The sequence below is a fragment of the Corvus brachyrhynchos genome, unplaced genomic scaffold (assembly GCF_000691975.1).
Source record: "Corvus brachyrhynchos isolate BGI_N302 unplaced genomic scaffold, ASM69197v1 scaffold69, whole genome shotgun sequence".
Lineage (NCBI taxonomy): Eukaryota > Metazoa > Chordata > Aves > Passeriformes > Corvidae > Corvus > Corvus brachyrhynchos.
In genome coordinates this window covers 1,096,757-1,116,496 of record NW_008240228.1, presented here as the reverse complement: position 1 = coordinate 1,116,496, position 19,740 = coordinate 1,096,757, and the positions used below count along the sequence as shown (strand labels likewise).

Here is a 19,740-nt window from a genome sequence, read left to right as displayed (position 1 = left end):
ATGTCCCTTCACTTAACTGGACACTAAGTCTACAATGAGTAAACACTTATAACTCTCTTTTACCTTGTTGGCATAGTCATTTGCATCTGAGAGTCATCTGCATACTCTGTGGTGGTGAAAACGGGCTGAAATGTATGGTGTGACACAGCAACCCTTTATGCCAACAGGAAAGGACATGCAGTGGGGTCAGAACAGATATGTTGAAAAAACCAGTATTTAGTCTGCAGTAAGAGGCCCTTGCATTTGGGAAATTAGGGTAATTTCCAAAGTGTTACAATATTTTTTCCTCTTTGATTTTTAAGTCCCGAACATTGCAGTGGAAGTGTATGTTATATAAATTGCACTGGATGTCAGAAATCAGTTTTCAGGTGAATATTCTGGTACAAAAGCTTGTCTCCTCTTAAACCTGGGAGCGTATCATGAAGACTTTTGGTAGAATGTATGGAATGATGTTGCTGTGGTATAATACACATATCAGAAGGGATTTGCACTGAAATCCTGGTAAACATGAAGAGCAAAGAATTTTCCTTTCCTAATTTCTAGTGTCAGAGATGTTCTAGCATGGATTAGACCATCCATCAGGGGAGAAGTGCCTGCTTGACACAATACAGGCTGAATATTGCTTTGGGATCAAATCAACACCTCTCTTGTTTTCGAGAAACATATATTGAAAAAGAAAAGAAAAAAAGTGCAGTTGAATACTATCTGGTTTGCTTTGCTTACTTTCAGGTGAATGCCAAAAGTAAAACTTCAAGAACTTGGTTAATCATTCAATGAATGGAATCATCAGTTCAGTTGAAACACCATGCTTCTTTAAGGCCTGTTTTTAAATCTAACCTGTTCAGGCTAGAAAGGAGCTTGAAAATAAAACAACGTCAGAATCTTAATGTTGCAGACAAACACCTACATATTCCCACTGAGCAATTCTGCTGCTTAAATATTCTTTGCTCTTCCGGTTCTGTATCTGCCTGTAGTCTTCAGGACAATTCCTTGGAGATCAAGGAGTCAAGCCAACCAAAACAAATACAGAAGTGTTGACAACAGAGAAGAAATCTGCCTCTTTGCAATCTGAATCTTGGGCTTGTCTGAGTTTCAGTATTGTGCAAAAGACTGGAGGATGGGGCTCTGAGGACTGGGTTGAGTTTTTCATTTTCCTCAACAGAACATTAACATAAAGTCCAAAATCATAACTTAAACAGGTGCACTTCTTTTGTAATTCTTATTTACTTATTGCTAGTTGATTAGACTGTTTGTCTTGGTTTGACTCACAAGATCAATTTTAATTATTAACATGTTTCTTTCTGTTTCCTATTAGTTCATTTGGTGGTTGGAATATTTTTGCTTTGAAAAAAGGTGTAGATGCCATCAATAGAAATTGATTTTTTAACTGTGTTCATTACATTGACTTTTCCAGAGAGGTTGATAGGTCTGAAAGTTTGGGGAAAGACAAATCATCATAGTCTTTTTTCAAAAGATTAAACAAAGAATTTGGCTTTGTACAGATGAATATAGAGAATATTTAATATACTCATGATAAATGGCATATTGATGGCATCAGGTGTTCATGAAGAAGAGTTGCACAGATTAAAATATATAAATTAATATTTTTTATTGAAATATAGTTGTCTGCTATTATGCAAGTTTCACGTCTAAAATTGAGCATAAATATTCAAGTAATGTTCTTTAATACGGTGAAACTCTACGTATATGAAAATCTTACCTCATACTTGTCAGATGAAATTTGTTTCCTGCAATAGGAAAATAACAGGAGTTTTCTTAATTAAGTAACATTTTCTTATTCAAATTAATTTGCTCTCATTTAGTCATCAGTTAAAGAAGAGGTTGTGTAGACAAGTTGCATACCTGTATGCCAGGATGATCAGGTCAAAAAGCTGTTATTAATAAAGTCTTTCTGTTACAAATATATTCCAGACAATTCCATCTATTTTGTTCTCATCAGAATCAAATTACAGCAAATACTTGCTTTACCCAAGATCCTCTGTTCCCCAAGAGCCCTTCAGCATTACTTGTAGCACTACCTGGAAATACTAATGAATTTAAAAGTACTGAAAGAATTTAAGCTGATTACATTTAGTGCCTTTTTTCTTCTGAAGGTGTCTCAGGCTCACTTGTCTTTCCTTAAGTGGAACATTTCTGGAGGATTTGCACCCTTTGCATGTGATGCCTTCCAGGATAAGGCCTGTGCCATTGACGGTCTGCAGATTAGAAAAGAAAAAGCAAACTCTTATGTCAAAACTTAAGATGGAAAAGATGTGAAAATATCTTTAACGTAATTTCTGTAAGTAAGGCACATAGCAAAAAAGTCTACTGAGGGAAGGTGAGTGATGAGCTAACTTTTGTGGAATTTTGGGTAGGGATATACAAAGTGCTGTGAATGCTCCTCACCCCTGTCAACCAGAGAGATCGATGCTACAGCAAACCTTCTTGTTGGAGACTTAAAGAAACAAATGTTTCCCAAACTTCATGAAGAATGAAAAAGGTGAATTAATAATTGTGTAAATGGTTGGCTGAAAGGGTTTTGGTGTGCAAAGTGGCAGATGTAATGTCATTATGTTGAACACAGCTTGGGAAAACTGAAGACTGTAAGCATTTTATGTTCTGAATAAGTTATTAAGAAGTGTAATAAAAAAATAAAACTTCTAACACCTGCATAAATAGAGCCAGTGCCAGGTTCGGAGTGTGCAGGAGCCAGACTTGCTGTGCAATGAGTACAAGGCATGTGAAACTTGTTGCCAAAAGGTACTGCAGTTGCTTATGGTTGAAAGAGAGGCTGAATGAGTTCATGGATGAGAAAGTCATTGGGGATTATTTAGAAACTAAAGGCAACTGAGGAATTCTGTCAGCTTGAAAGCATATGGAGTATCAACAAGAGTAACTGTATTTGGGAATACTGTGCTTGATTATCCTGTTCTTGGTCATCTTTTCATGCCTCTGTTAGGAGCAGAATCTCAGGCCAGGTGGGTCTTTGCTTTGAAAGAGTACTGCAGTTCTCATGGTCTTTCCTTCCAGAAAAGGATCTTCCAGAACACCATCTGCCATCTATGAAAGGTCAGTTACAAAAATAAACCAGCAAACAGCAGAAAGTACAGTCTATTAGAAAAATCCCGTGGTGGTATGTGGGAAGAAGTCAGTAGACCAGTCGCATATCCATCATGTCTGGCTGCTGTCTCTTCCTCTCTGCAGAACAAGGCTGAGTTTCAACAAGACAAAGAAATGCTGGAAGGAAGATTAGGGCAGGGCCTCTGAGTTTGTGCTCTTACGGGGGTTGAAAGGAATTACAGAGTCTGTTTCTTATCCCGTGCTCTGGCTGGTACAAAAGGCACAGGTGGGAACATCTGCAGAGGAGTGGGAGACCTCAGAATAGTGTTTGGTTTTACTTGGTGACCTGCATTCCCTGCTCCCGATTACGTGTCCCTGAATTCCTGCATCGCTGCTCTCCGTGCCCTGTGCCAGCATCAGCACTTTCTGTGGGGTTGGGGCTACTCCGCTCCATTCCCAGGCTGGTATATGGAAAGGGGAGGAACAAGTGCTTCTCCTGAGGGCAGACCTTTCAGATCTTGTTTTGCTGCTTCTGTACGAAGTGGCAGCCTGTCTTTTTTAGCTGAGATTAGTGGGCAGGAGCTTGTCAGCAGCAGCAGTCATTTCCTGGAAGCAGGATGTGCAAAAGGCAGTTGCAGGGGGCAGGTTAAAACACAATCCAGTAAGAAGTTGTATGTAAAAAGCAATGTGGACTTTAAACTCTCCATGAGCCTCCGTATTACTGCCAAATAAGCCTTGCTGAAAAGTACAAAGTATGCATAGTGGATCATCCTTTGGGAATAAATGGCACATGGAGCCTCATTTTTACTTCAGTCAGTTGCTTCATTATACTGGCCCTCTGTCTTTGGAGGACCTGAATTTGTAGAGGCAGAAAAAGTATCAATGTCCTTTCCCCTCTTCTTGAAAGAATAGGCTTTTGGATCTTTTTATTTTTCAGTTTCTGAGGCTGTAAATCAGAGAAGTGTTGTATAGAACTGGAATCATGGAGATCTTTAACTTCTATTTATCCAGCCATTGGAGTATTCAAACAGTATGATTAGGAAAAAATCCTATCAAACCCCTTCAAAATTTGCAATGTTTTGCAAATTTATTGGGTCATAGTAAGTTAGAACTTCTAAAGAAGCTGCATAGAATCCATGCTTGCTTGTACAGGCACAGTGCAGCGTGACCTGGCCCTTACATTTCAGAGACATGCGCCTGAACAAGGAGCATGGGGAGAGGGCAGGGAGGAGGCTGCAGAGTTTATCTGGGTCTTCACCATATTGAATTAAGGGAACAAACCCTCTGTTCTGGGCCACGGCGACCTGGAGGCAGTAGACAGTGGTCCAGCAGCACTTGGCAAGGATGAAAATGTCATCTGCTTTGTCCCTAGATGCTGTCCCAGGGGTCTCTCTTCCTGGTGGAGGAACAGGCAATATGGTTGCCCTTAGAAGGCTGTGATTCTTCTAATTGTAAGCGATACTTTTTGATTGGGTTTTTTCCACATCAGTTTTTGGCAGTGTGTTAGGACCATGGAGATGTTTAGACCTCTAGTTAGTGGCAGAAGCAGCAGCGACACTCAGTCTGACACAGGCAATTAAGTATTATATTTTCAGGATTGGAAAGGCAAGGCTGCTTTAGAAAGAAAAATCAGAGGAGAATTATGATTGCTCATGAAGCCTAGATAACACTTGTAATATTTAAGATATATATACTTGGAAAATGACGTGCATTGCAATGATTCAGGAATTTATTTGTAGAGGTGGGTTGTAATACTTTATGTTTTTAATTACAACTGATAGCACTGAAGCCAACAGCAAAAAACCCAGAAAATTAGGGTCTTAAACCCAAACCCAGCCCTCTCTAGAGGCAATGTTGTTAACAATTTTTCCATTGTTGCAGAGCACAGATTCGGGTTTAGTCCATAATAAAAGATGCTGAAATAGATTTCCTAGAATTGTCTGTGTGAATAATCATCCTCAGTGGCTGTGAAAGTGTGGGGGAATATCTGTTTATAAAGGTTGCTCATTCTCTGGCAATCAGCGTTTACTCCTTTTAGAGAGAATTTAATTAAGATTGACTGGCATATTTTCCATATCATATGTTGGAGTGTAGAAAACTCTTAGCTATATATGTATGTAAGTTGCACTTTTTAATTTCTGTCAAATTTCTGAGCTTCACTTTGGATAATCCTGAGGTATCCTCAATAAAGTTCCACTGACTGTGATGGGACTTAGTTGATAACTCATATAGCAACTCTTAAATAATGAGTAACTGAAGTTAATTGATTCTTGAAGTACCCAAGTTGGATTCCACTGTCTTATTTTATGTATGTACATTATAACAAGAGGATCTTTCTTAAATAATATTGTAAACACTTCTAAATAGCAGGCTTTTGACCACTGTTAAGGACATAGCTTCTGAAATATATCCTTCAGTGCAATTCAGTACCCCAGGTGTAGAAGAACGGAGGAGTACCTGCCTTGGAGCAAGAAGTTTTCTCTCTCCTTTTCAAAGGAGAAAGGAAAGATACAAATGAAAAAGAACAAAACAAACCAACCAATATATGCAGTGGCATTTCATAGGAAGGTCGACATGGCTGCTAAGATAAAGATGCTTGCAAATTCTTAGAAACTATATTCCTTTTAGAATTGCCTGGGAGGATATTAGCACTGGATTGTTTTTTGGTAAAGCAACCCAAAGAAATGTGCCTTCATTGTATCTCCATCTAAGTTTAAAAAACAACAAAAGCACTAAACCCCTCCTTTTTTTGGCCCACAATATTTTTTCTTTCTGGAAAACTGGGCCTAGCCTGCTCTGCACCTGAGCATCTCTTCCTTAGGCTGACTAGTCAACCAGCAGGTTTTCCATCTACAAGGATGAGGCTGTTGTGATAGTATTAAGAGAAATGGGCCTTGACCTTCTAAGCCTCTCAGAGGTAGTCTTTAGAAATTCATAGCCTTTAAAGTCATGCTTTTTGAGAGTCAGTATATCAGCCATGAATTCACCCAGCTAATGATTTCTATTGTCTGTGGTTTTATGTGTAAAGCACTGTGTTTAGTTAATGCTTTGCTATTTCTTCCTAGTTATTTAACCTTTGTTTAAAACACTGAGGTTGTTCCATTGCTGTTGCCAGATGTGAGAGGCATCTTTTTGTGTCTGTTAAACGGGCAATGATGATGTGTTTCAGGTACTCCAAAGGTATCCCCTTTTAATGCTGTAAAACAGGAACAACAAAACCAAAAATAACTACAGTTGAACTTTTAAAGCTTTTTATTTTTTTTCCCATCGGTCCTGGCACCCAGGTGAAAATAATTGATGCTTGTTCTTTGTTCTGTAGATTTGACTAAACCTGGTGCATTTTGGTGCAGGTGGAACTGAAGGCTGCGTGAACCTTTTACTGATAACATTTTTATTCATGGCTTATTCCTCATTATGGCTCTTTGTGGCTCTGAGCATTGTTGGTGTTTCAGATCCCAGTTCATACTTGGGATTGCCATGTTTTGCTATGTAAAATTAGTGAAATTAAGAAGGAGAAAACAGGATGAGTAAGTGAGTTTGCCAGTATTTTGTCTTTTTAGTTTTGAGATGCTCTGATCACCTTGTCCACATCCTAATGGGCGGCACGAAAACCGTATCAAGGGAACAATTACCATTAGAGAGTAGTGCTGAGGAAGGACTAAACCTTATAAAGGAATGACTCAGGCTTGGGAAATCCTGCACGGAGAAAACAAGCCAAACGCTGTGTAAACATGATTTCTGTATTGTCCATCGTGCTGTGGTTACTCGGTGAGGGTTGACACTGCTATGGAAAGCACGAGTTAGCACATGCTGTTCTGTGCCTTGCCTGTCAGCGGCTGGAAATATGTCGAAATAGCGAGTTTTCCACTCTGTGTAAGCTGTTCCCAATCTGTCTCATTTTTGTCACAAGTGGCATTTTGTGGAGAGTATCCCAACAATTTTATTTCTGAACATATAAAGGGGAAATATCTTTATTCTTCCCATTGTGGAGAAAACAGCCATTTTATGTTGACGGACACAAAGTAAAACTACTTTGGTGGATTTGAACTGAGCCTCCTGAGGACTTCCCTTTGAAGACAGACTGCTTCTCCTATAATCACACTTTGTAAGCTCCTCTTAGTAAGACCTGCTCAAGTTTTACTTAAGAAGAGCTTCTGGGCCCTTTAGTATCCAAGCTCTACTGACATCCACACACCAGATCTGCTGTGGGATTTGGAGGTAGTTTAGAGTGGCTGAAGAGACAATAGTCCTTCCTGGAGCTAAACTGTGCACACCATTTTCTGCAGGGTTTGATCTGCACTAGTAAGTGCTCTGTATTTTCTTTGCCTTCCTATTTAAGGACTGTTAGATGGAATTATTTTTCAAATGTAACTGCTCAGTCTCTGCTTTCCAGATGATGTATTACAGTGTTAAACTTCTGGTTTAAACATCGCTTATAATCTTAACCTCACACGGTTGCAGAGCCCAACTTCACCCCTGAGGAGTTCCTGTAGAGCAGGTGGCAGGACACTGGCAGGTTAATTTGTGTCGTAAAGCCTCCAATTCTGTCGTTAATTCTGGTTTCCACTGTCTGCTTCTGTGGTTAGAACCTAGACATTGCCATCAGCATTTCATCATGAAAATATGGGATAAAAATCAAGACAAACGGTCATAAGTAAAAAAACTTGGGGCTTTAATCTAAAAGTTAATTTTCAGTTAATGGAAGGAGGAGGGTTGTTGTTTGACCTACTACAGTGGAAATGTAATTTCGATATGGGATTTTTTGGCTTTATTTGTTGTTAATTGCATAAACAACTCAAAGAAAGGATGGGGAGAGTAAAGTTAATTTGAGAAGAGATAACTCTTCTGAGACAAATCTTAAATCTTGCTGAAACAGGGAGGTTAAAGTACTACTCACTGAGCACTAAATTTAACTTTCCCAGTATTTCTTTCTTGTAGGCTGATTAAATTTTCTAGTCTCAAGGGAAGCAAGGGTTTTTTCCACACTGTGGTAACGCTTGGTATTCAATATCCAATTTAGGTTGTTTGTTTAATAATTCAGTATTTGTGATGAATCTTGGTAAGTGAAATTTTTGCTTATACATCTGAGTTGTTGTTGAAAAATGCCTTAATATCTGATCTTAAGAGTGTATATATACATTTATGTCTTACATACTTGTTGTTCAATAAATACTGTGATTCCACAACACATTGCTGTTTGCAGTTTCGTAATTATATTGCCAACGTTTATAAGACACCACAGGACAAATTTTAAATGACCAATATGGTGTCCAGTAAAATATTCTTAAGAGCTTTGATTTTGATAGAAAAAAATTACCATAATGCATAGGAAAAGATAATGGCTATTCTTCAATCAGCTACTTCCTAGTCTCCTGTGACCTTTTAACTCCCAGGCTATCAGATAAGGTTTTCCAGTTAGCAGCTGCATTCCCTCTCAAGAGAAAGCCCTCATAAATTAATTTGGATCTGAATTTTTTCTTCACTTACCCAGGAGTCTGTTGAGGTGTCTTTATTGAAGGATGACCCTGAAAGACAGAAAATAAGGGAAGTTTCAGGCACTATTTATTGGGGCAATTAAAAAAAGGGGGTTTTTTCTCAAACATGCATGTTGCTTGAATGAAACCTGCTTTAGGCACTTATAGCTGCTTGTTTATATATTTCCTTTCTTTCTAATTTAAGTCCCTTTAATCCGGTTACTGGAAACTGCATGTGCCGAAACGGAAAGGCAAAATGTCATCTCGCAGTGGAAAGCTGGATAGCAAATGGGCACAGGGCAGCTCAGGAGAGCAGCAGGCAGGGCAGAGGGGTGTAGTAAAATAAACTGGTTGGACAACATAAACCTGGGGAGGTAGAAGGCAGCTGAGAGAGAAACCAAAGAAAGGAGAAGTACCTCTAGATGATGTGGCTGTGAGAAAATGTCATGTGTGCAGCCTTGGAAAGGGGAGAAATGTAGGGGTTTGATCAAGGGGGAGGGAAACCATGAGTGGGGTATCAGAGACACGAGAGCTGAGACAAGATGAAAGAAAATCGTGCCGACAACATCTTTGTCTTTGGTAGAAAATCTTGGACAAATTGTGCTTATTGGCCCTGATAACAATACCTCATTTGGGCTCAAGGTTATCTCTTTGCTCAGAAGTAGCAGTGCCCAAAGGGTTGCTTTCAATTAAATACCACAAGTTGTGGATTTTTTGGCAACTGTCTTTACTTAAACGTAACTGCAGTCATGGAACGGTGAAATGGTCGTAGAAGACAATCCCTTGCAGGAGTCTCAGGACAGAAAGATGTCATGAGCAATGTGAAAGTACAGCTGCTAACTTTACGTTCACACAAGCTGACTTTAACTTGTGTTTGTGGGTGCAAACCTGGTCGGAGTCAGCCTCTGATGCATTTCCACTTGTGACAGTATCTGCTGAGTGCTTGAACCCTCCCACTGTACCTGCTGTGCATTTCTGCACAGGACTCACTGCAGTTCTAACACTGGATTTGTGTGTGTATGTTACTGTGGGTGAAAGCCTGGACTTCCCTACTGTGTTGACTGTATCGTACCAAAGTGAACGTGTTGATCTGCTCCCAAACCACTGGGGTCTCTCATGCTTCAAGGTTTTGAAAACTGCTCCCAGCTGTCGCTTAATCTTCTTCAGAGTGCAGATTTCCAGCCCTGAATATACATGGTGTGAGTGCTGTAAAGCCTGTAGGTCTAAAGCTAACTGGATCCCTCGTACGATCAGTGGAAAGAGGGAGTTTGCTCCACAGGATGGGAAGTTCTGTGGCTACATCCAACTTGCTTTCTAGAAAGACTGATGGCTACCTGGGGAACCAAGGAGAGCAGCTCATTATGGTAAATTATTATTTGTGAACACCCTGTGAAATCTAATCTTACAAACACTGTCATTTACCAATTCCCAATTTGCTTTCTGCCCATGTGGTTTCAGCAACATTAGTTGCAGTTGGCCAGTTTAGCAAACATTTTTTGTCATTATGTGTATTTGCTATTACATTCTTCCAAGTGTAAATCATGGAAAGTAAAATCATTAGGCGGTTGAATAGTAATAAAAGTATCTCAACCCGATGTTCTAGAGATATCTATACAGCCACTTATAACTAGAATAAAATGAAGGAAATAAGGAAGGAATATCAGAGGAAAAAATACGTGTTCTTGTAAGTTTTTAAAGCTGCTGTACGTTTCAATAGTTTTCTTTTTCACCAAAAGAAATTAATATTTTTTTCAGTTTGATGAATTTAATAAGTAGATGACACTATGCAGAATTTATAGGTACAGCTTTTTTAACTGCAGCTGAGTAAATTCTCAAAGTATTTCTTGTTTAACAAAATGAAAGATTATAGTTTCATAAAAAGATTTCTTTGGGATGCAGCAGGTGTTCTTACAGTTTTCAGACTTTAAGATTTTCCATGAATAAACAATGTCATGCATCTTTTCTCATGGATTTTGTTCCTTGTGGTGAGTTTTTTAAACAGTGTATTAAAGTGGAACATGTCATCCTTTTTCACTGTATTTTTTAAACAAAATTCTTTCACATGTGAATTCAGTACCATTCATAAATGCTTGTAGTCCATTATGAAGTAGATGATGTTAATAAAGGATTCCTAATGCATTTACCAAGCATCTTAATTAATATTGGTAAAACCTTTTTTTATCAATATTTCCAGTTACCAATATTACCAATTTTATCATTTTATCAATTACCTTGGGATGTAATGCGTGATTCAGTTCCAGCTTGCTGGCTCTTTATCAACCCTGCTCAAGGCTGCTGGCTGTCAGGGTCTGATGCCTCCCATGCCTTTACCTGTTGAGTATGATTTTGATGACAAATGAAATGAAAGTTCCTGTATGGAATAATACTTTTACACCATGGCAACAGTATGAAAACATCACTGCTCTTCCTGAACTCGTTTTCTTTTACTGGCTAGAAAAGTGGTTTGTGACTGGGGACTTGGGGAGACTTGGGAAAGCGGAGAATTGAGCCTTGTTGGGGTTGTCTTTTTATTTTTTCCCCCCTTCACTAGATCTCTGGGCTCAGTGTAGGTCAAAAGTTCCAAGGCAGAAATTATGCATAGATTAAAATTAACTAGTACAACTAGAATGCGTAGAATCAGAATGTTCTGAGTTGGAAGGGACCCACAAGGATCATCAAAGTCCAGCTGCTGGCCTTGCACAGGACAGCCCCAAGAATCACACAAACTCCCCCTAAATAAATAAGCAAAACCCCCAAATAGCCTGGCTTTGACATAAAGATACATAGAACTTTTTTCTCCTCAGTAATAGCTCTACAGTTCTCTCTTGTAGCGGGTTAAATGGAGCTCTCTGCGGGCATTGGGACATTAGTCTGTAGAAAGGTTTCCAAACACTTCCTTTGCTCTAGCGATAGACGCTGTTTGTAAAAGCATAAAAGCTCCTGCGCTGTGGAGCCAAAGGCGTAGCTGGAAGCTTGGGTTCCCAAAGTGCTGTCGGGGGCAGACCTGTGCCAGCACCCTTGGCCTGGCCCGGCTCCTGCGGGGCTGCTGGGCTGGGCTGGGCTGCTCCCGGCGAGGGTGCCGAGGACAGAGACCCGTGGAAGTTGGCTGACAGCATGAATAACTGGCTGGAGGGGGAAGGTCAAAGTGTCTGATAACTGGGGCTTCTAGTACTTTCCAGCAGTAACTGCAAGAGGTATTAATTTTGTCTGTCAAAACAGACTAAAGACGTACTTAGGAGCTGAAGATTATTCATTTAAATTATGAAAAGGCTGAAGTTACAGTGATGGATGCTTTGGAGGATGCAAAAGGGGACTAAGTTCTATTTAAATATGAATCCACTGTGGAGCTGTCATAACATCCCTTACCGTAAAAAGTGGAATTGCTGAGCTGCAAGATTTGTTTTCTGAAACTATGCTTAGGACTTAGCCGGTCTTCTGCTTCAACAGTATTTCTCAGATTAGGGAATTTAATCTTTTTAAGCCTGGCTGTTTAGTCAGTAGTGACCCTCGTGGCAGTTGTGGCATGAGAGCTTTCTTTGCAGCTCTGAGCTTTGGCTGGATCCCACGGGAGCTTTGTAGGTTACATGAAAGGGACTCAAACCTCCAAAAGGACATCCTCTAGAATTATTGATTTTGAAGAACAGGAAATGCAGGTTAAGTGCATTCATTCTTCTCAAGGATCCTTTGGGCCCACCAGTAGGTGAATTTGTCTTTATGAAGGGCTGTTTTGTGCACCGGACAGACACTTCACACCTCAGCTTCAATGAAATGGCAGTGATAGAGTAGATGTTAATATCCTGTAAACGAACACGGACTGTTTCAATTCCAGTTCAGCTTCTTTTTCTTCATGTTAAAGTACTATCTTAGATGCCTTAAGCAAATACAGTTTTATTCTTTTAAAGATTACGTTTTAACTAGTAATGGTTCGTTTTTATCAGTTGTCTGATCCTGCCATGTGAGATGCAGTTTGTCTGGAGTCTTCTTTAGTTTGTTACAGTAAAGGGACCCTTGCTGAAGGTGGGGGTATCCCCCACTAACATGTACAGCTGATTTTTGTGCTGTTTCTTGTAGGACCTCTTGCAGCTTTTATAAACATAGTTATTTAAAAAAGCCTCATAAAGGTGTACTTAAAAGGCATAATGTGAATTTAAAGTATAGCTACATTGGTGTATCTTCTGGGGGTAAAAAAGAGACAGAGTTTTTGCAAATCTTATGTTCTTGCCTTTATGTGCTTTCTTGTGGTTGTTTCTTGGCTGGGTTTTTTTGTGTGGTTTCAGGTTGTTTTTTTGTTTGTTTCTTAGGGGTTTTTTTTATTTTGGTTTTTTTCATGTGTGTTTTTGTTTGCTTTTTATTTCTCCTCTGTTCCTCTCTTCTTCCTCTGTTTTCTAACTGCTGATCTTGCAGAGGAAAACCAAATTTTATTGTGAATGGAGCAGAAAAGAAAGCCATCAACTAGTAAGGAGTTACTGCTAATAGATCCATGCTTCTGGAATATTGAAGTTCTTTCCCCATTTTAGTCATTGCAGGTTTACTTAGTGCTTCAAAAGTCAGAACTTTCAGGAATTTCAAAGTACTTCTCTGCAGCTTTCCCTATCTTCTAAGAGAAGAAAGTCTAGGAAAAACTTGGGAAAGGGTTTTATAAAATACCCTCTTAATTGATTGGGATAAAACAATTGTGATTGCGTCAGGATATATGCAGACATCTTACCAAGTCTAGAACTTGTTTTGAACTTTGAGATTTATTGTTCTTTTAGATATGCTTGATCCCATTACAGCCTTTAAAATGCTCAAGGCCAGATATTTTTGAACAAAAGTGGTGAATGAGTGACTTGAATTTAACATAAGTATGAGGCTTCTCCACCCTAGGAGTTCCTATCTCGACCTTGATTAAATAGTCCCTCCAGGAGAGCCCTGTAGACTCAGACAAAGGCTTGATGTGTGTTTGCTCAGAGAGATACTGCTGCCTTCTGCAGCTCTTTACAAGCTAAGGGACTTTCTAAGACTTCATGGCTACAGACATCTTGGCACAGAAGGGGACTTTGTGAAAAGCACGTGTGTTGTCTTGCAGCGAAGTGGCCTTTCTATAAGAAACATGACATACTTCTCTTAAGAAAATGCATGGTTTGCCTGTTAGTAAGGTCTATATAGTTCCCCTTTCCATGTTTCTGTGCATATTCCAGGATGCTTATGAATACTTCTGTGGTATTCTCTCTACCCTCTGGCTCCTCCCAGTCTCCATAATTAAAAGATTGTGCACACAATTAGTTAAAAACTTGCCTTGGATTTAACAAGTTTCCTTTCTGGAGGACTACAGTTTTTGTGGTGAGACAAAATTTCTCTTTTCTGCAGTGCACATTACAAAATGCAGGGCTGGCTGACTTGTGAATTCAGCAAAGATAAAAGAACTTGTTCCAATCTTTTTAGACTTTTAAATGCCGCTATCTCTCCTGCTACCTATCCTTGATTTATGACAGTTCTGCTTGTGCAGGGATTGCAATGTCTTCTAGTAAGAGTCACCAGCCTGCTCCTACCCCTTCCTTGCACAGATCAGATGGCTGTGCAGTATTAGTAGAATGTAAACTAGCAGTTTAAATGAGATTACTGGGATTAGCCATCTGGATGGAGAAGATTTAAAATGGCCTTGATTGAGGTCCTTAGAATTGTGAAGTAGACAGCAAAGCCATTATGGACGAAGAGGAGAAATGAGAAATGGAAAATAGATACAATGTAAGAATGGATTTGTTTTATGTTTTGGGTATTTTAAAAGAAATAAAGGCATTATATTGCCTTTCATTGCTCTGATCGGCATGGAGGTTTTCTTGTGGCAAGAGGCAAGAGAAACATACCATGAAATAATTTCTTTTAAAACAGGGAGTTTCATAACAGTAAGAAATATTTTTGCTGTGGAAATCAAGTGAAGGAAATGTACTTTCTCTCTAAATATATCTGTGTAGTGCCATGTGTGTCTAAAAGACTTGCTTAAAACACCTTTCATCTCACTATTTTTATATTACAGCAAAAAGACTTTTATATTGGGCCAAAAGACTGAGTAGGAAACACAGATTAAGACTCAGTGGATCTACACACGTCCTGAGTAGTCAAGGTGTTGAAATATTGAAGAAATAAACTCTCCCCCCAACTTCACACCTCGGAAGTAGTCTGTGCTGAGTTTTATTCTTGGCTTGTAGCTTGCTATTTCCACCTCCTCAGTCTGATAGCTGTTGTCTAAGGAATATTGACTTTGTCTTTATTTTTGGTCATTTCCTCTTCCTCATGTGCAGTATCAAAGTGTTGTCACCCAGTTCTCTTCTGCTACCACATGTAGCTTTTCTTCTTTGTTCTGGTGTAAGAAGTAAGGGTTTGTTGTTTTGTTTTTTTTTTTTTATTGTAATTTTCAGTAATTAAACTGATTAGAATTAAACTGGTGGGGAAAGTGCATTTGATTACACAGGCAATACAGAGGAGGTAAAACTCATCTAACTAGGTTCCTTTCCAGCCTTTAGGCTTTTAATAGCTAAGTTAATTTCCTAGAGGAGTATGGCCTGATTGAACGAAAAACTTATAATCATTAATTGCAGTAGATTTAATTTGTTTGAAGTATAAAGAAAAGACTGCCTGAGACTTTGGGGGAAGAAAAGAGCTGTGCTCCAGTGCAGTCCCTTATTCCAGCCAGATCACTGTGGGTTTTGCTGCCTCTAACATGTTCTGGTAACATTTTGGGACCATAGGTGGGTTTTATAGATATTGGTAGGCATGATATCAGCATTATGTGAGATAAATTAACAGGACATCTTTTCCTGCAAGTAATGACCATAAACTTATGCAGGGTATTTAGTCATGTGGGATTTGGACTGCAATCTCCCTACCTGATGCTTCAGGGACAGTAGATCTTCTCTAGCTCCACCAAGCCATCTCTTTGCTAATGTGTGTATAGAATGTGTCATTGATGTGGCTGCTCTTCAAGAGAAAACAGAATTTTCCGTATTCACTAAAGTTTGGGGGAGGTTATTGTCATATAATTTATTTCCCCCTGATGATTAGAGCATGTGACTGGTGTTCTGGGGCCTCTCTCTATTAATTGCCACTAGAAAAGTAATTTTATATAGAGCTTTAAAAGATGATTAATCTTTTTCTTTTCTGAACAGCTATAAAAACATACTTTACCTGCCTCACAGATGTGCTTGTGTATGGCATAGGATGCCTGTAATATCCTTTGACATTACTGGTCTCTGTGTTCGTATAAACAACATTTGTACTTTGCCTAATTTTGTCTTTGTTTTCTTAGTACATTTTTCAGAATTACTCAGCTGCCTCATAAATCACTCTAGCAGTATTAGAATAGTGAAATGAAGTGTTTGCTCTGCACAGATTAGATTATAGCATCCTTGTTTGTATTTCCTAGATGTGGAATAGACCACTGGGAGTTACGTAGTAATCCTGGATTCAAAAGGTCTATGTGAAAGCTTGGAGCTTCTTATGATCTTAATTTTTCCTCGAGGTAAAGTATAGAAGGAAAAACAACTCATTAAAATATCATCTCATTTGACAACAAGGCATTAGAAAGTTGCTCTAGATGGACTGCATATATTGCAGCATTTTGGAGAAAAATGATTCAGCTTGGACCAGCGTGGTTTTTGAACCAATGTTCATCCCAGCAGGGTATTTGAGCTACATGTGTTTGTCTCCCTTTTTGCCTTACAGAAAGATTGGTAAATCAAAAGCATAGAAGTCCTTATTTAAGCAACACTTTAAAAATGCTCAGTAAGAGCACAAAAAAGGAGCAGTATACTTTGAAGTGATTAATCAGCTTTCCCCAGTTTATCTTTGGTTTATTTATCTGTAGAAATTGTTTGTAGGATTTTTCTTTCTTGTTCTCAGTCCTAAGCTCTGATTCAGGAGCCACAGTCCTTTTTACTGAAATTCTCAGTGAGAATATTTTCTAGACTATACAAAATAACTTGTGATTGAGTTGTGGCCCAGGCAAAGGGGCAAACGTGTTCACTTATTTGTTTTACGTGCTGATATTACTCTTGAATCATTGGGCAAACTGTGACTAGGAGCAATGAAAAAAAAATAGTAGCAGAAATAGCAAGTATGAGCAGTTCTTGTGGTTTTGGGTAGCAGTTATGGCTGAAAGGATTTGTGGTGGAAGTGCTTGTGGTGATGGTGGTAAATTAACCACAAGCATCTTTCCCACCAGAGGGTGAATTCTCATCATCTGTCTTGGGTTCACAGAACACAGATGTCCCACATTGCCACCGGACAGTGCCTGCCTGTCATCACTGGCTGGGGTGGGGAAACGGGTTTTCCTCATGTGTTCTCCATCCAAAAATCTTGTCTCCTCTAGACTGTGGAAATATGTTGCCTAACTGGGAATAGCCCTACATAACAAGGTAGCGTGAGTCCTGCTTGATACATGCAACATTTCCATATCTAAACTGATCAGTGGAATTAGCAGGAAGCAAGGACATGAAATTCTAAGGATGACCCACTGGTGCCTATATGATGAAGTTACTGATTAGGTGTTGCAACTTGATGATTATTTTTCTTTCTGTACGGCATTATCAGCGTTGACAGTGCGACATCCTGCCCTCCTGTTGTGCTTCACAGAAAATGAAAGCTCCTTGTCCAGCATAACCTCAGTAAATTTTTCATCAAAGCCTTAATGCTGCTTCTGCCAGATATTACCTGCTCAAATGCACAACCTTTTAACAACATTGCCTGTTTACTGCAAAATTTTGGATAATAGCTTTAATCTCCTTTGCCTGTAATCTTAGTGTTAAAGAGGAATCTTAAGACTGTAACAGATAGACTCCTTGCTTTATTTCTCAGACAGCCATGGGGAGCCCAAGGAGCAGGTACACAGGTGATGGCCAGGGAAGTGGGGTGCAGGGCACTGTTTGGTGGGGAAGTAGCCACACAGCACAGCTCGATCTGATGGTTGTTGAGATAAATCACGAACCGTGAGCATCTGCAGCTAGGAAAGATTAGAAACTCTCCACAAGATGACAGGAACAAAGAATTGTCCCACACAATCTAAAATCTGTCATTGCCAGGGATTTCATCTGGGCTCTTGGCTCTGTCATGCCTTTGAAGATATCTACAGGCCTTCCCATCCTTTTGATTATTTGTGATCTTCCTTTTCTTTAAAGTTCCTGAATAGAGTTTTTAAAGTTTTCGGGGAATGTGAAAATGGTAAGCTAACAGTACTTTTTTACTGTATTTTTTTCAAATTTAGTTTATGTTTCTCCATTTTAAGATGTGTTGTGGACTGTACGTTCCAGGAGCAGTAAAATGGAGAGGATGATCGATCTGACTAAGCTGACTTACTTTTATCATAAAAGGGGCAATTTCTGATGTCTCTGATATAGTAAGTTGATGGCTACACTTTATGCTTACTGTCTTTTGTGGTCTTCTCCAGATTTTTTTTAGGCTATAACTTTTTGAAACAGACAGTTAAGATAAAGTATAGATAGTGTACTTGACAGCAGGATACAGAAATATTTGGGACAATATTCTTAGGGGCAGTGTATGATGTCCAGTCCATATTCTACCGTAATGCATTATTCCTGGTTAGACTGAAATACTGAGGTGATTAAGTTCCACTTTCCCTTACAAAGGAATACATGACTGTTGTTATACAAATATTAAGCCCTATAGGAACACTTTGGGCCTATGTTTGAAAACACCCCCCTGACTTTAAAATACATAACCAAATTCTCTGTTTCTTCTGTAATGTGGCTCCCACTGACCACAGTGGGAGCTGCTTCTAATTTCACGCTATATAAAGAAAGGATCATTAGAGAGGTGATGCAACATGATCATATACAGAGCATGTTACACTCACCCAGTTGGACACATTTTAAAGTTGACTTCAGTGCTTTGCAGGCTCTTCAGCTCCTACAAGTCTGCGCTAGTTGCTTGCAGGAGCTTGTAATTCATTGTCAAAATCTTCCTTGCAGGCCGCTCTTGCAAAAACAGTGCAATAACACCTTGCCTTCTTCTAACTTGGAGGCAAAAGTTGCAAGTGAAGTCTTGTCTGTGTAGCTGAAAAAAACCAAACCAAAACACCCGGGCCGTTTTTGTTTTGTAGGACATCAGGTGTGCCTTTTTTTTTTCTTCTTGTCTTTAAACGGAATTGTTCATGAGTGTTAATAGCCTAAGAAAAAACAGTGGTGTGGACATGTGCTACTTTGGCTTGAAAGTACACCCGCTGAGGTCGCCCTGCAGCTGGAGCCATGACTGCCCTTGCTTGGTTTGCCTGTGAGTAATGCAGGAGCAGTGTGGGATGTACCTGCACCACAGGGAAACTCTTCCTGCTGGTTACCCCGTGGAAAAATGGCAGGACAACGCCCCAGGTAGCTTCTTTTCAGCAGTGGTCTTTGATTTCATAAGAAATTAGTGGGTTTTTTATTGTTTTGAAGCCTGAATGTTGAATATTAATTTTTCAGAACTGAAATACTTTAGTTTTTCTTGCCTTTTAACTTTGTTTTCATTTTCAGAAGGTAACTTGCTTTATTACAGCTTTTTGTAATCTGACATTTTCCTTACAGAAGTCAAATATTAGGCAGTTATTTTGTAGCAAAATACTGAAATGAAACCTAGTGATTAGCTACACCACGAGTGCCATGCCAAAGTTTTAAATTTAAAAGTAGAAGAAAAAGCTCATAAGATAGAGGTAGACTTTGGGAGGTTCAGAGCTGGCTGTAATTTTGAAAAGACAAAAGCAAAGAAAGCTTGAAGAACTTCACTCTGATTTTTTTTATTCCTGTTTTCCAGATAACATATTCTAGTTCCTTTGGGATACTGGAAAGATGCATGAGTTATATGAATTTCAGTAATTATTTTGGAATAATTACTACCAAAATTGTTTTTCTAATTGTGCTGTTAGAACCTTGGACCATGTCTTACTTTATTTTGCATAGGCTTTTAAATATTGATGATGATTCTACTTAAATGGATTAATTATATAGTGCAGCACTCTGATTCCCTTTAATGTTACATTTACAAACCACACAAATGGCCTAAACTGTGTGATGAAGAATGGGCTCTAGTAGACCTGAATATTTTTGCCCTCATTATTCTGTGCTGAAAGAAGTTCCTGTTGCTTTACATTTCAGCTCAGCCAGATTGTTAAATACCTTCATGATCTAGAAGGCAACTTTTAAGTGGCTGAGCAAACCACAAATTGATGCACAAAATGGAT

The 19,740-nt window shown here is 39.1% G+C and overlaps 1 protein-coding gene across 8 annotated transcripts in view; it reads left to right on the top strand.

Moving 5' to 3' along the window:
- The window catches only part of MACROD2 (MACRO domain containing 2), an 888,200-nt gene that overhangs the window by 160,253 nt on the left and 708,207 nt on the right, over window positions 1–19,740 (top strand). Inside the window, exon 1 of one of the 8 annotated variants that reach the window (XM_017745242.1) lies at window positions 18,702–18,892. The exons of the other annotated variants lie outside the window; for them this stretch is intronic. Coding sequence (XP_017600731.1) covers window positions 18,805–18,892 — 88 coding nt within the window. The 5' untranslated portion in view covers window positions 18,702–18,804. Of the gene's footprint in view, window positions 1–18,701; window positions 18,893–19,740 lie in introns of those variants that run through there. 8 annotated transcript variants of the gene reach the window in all.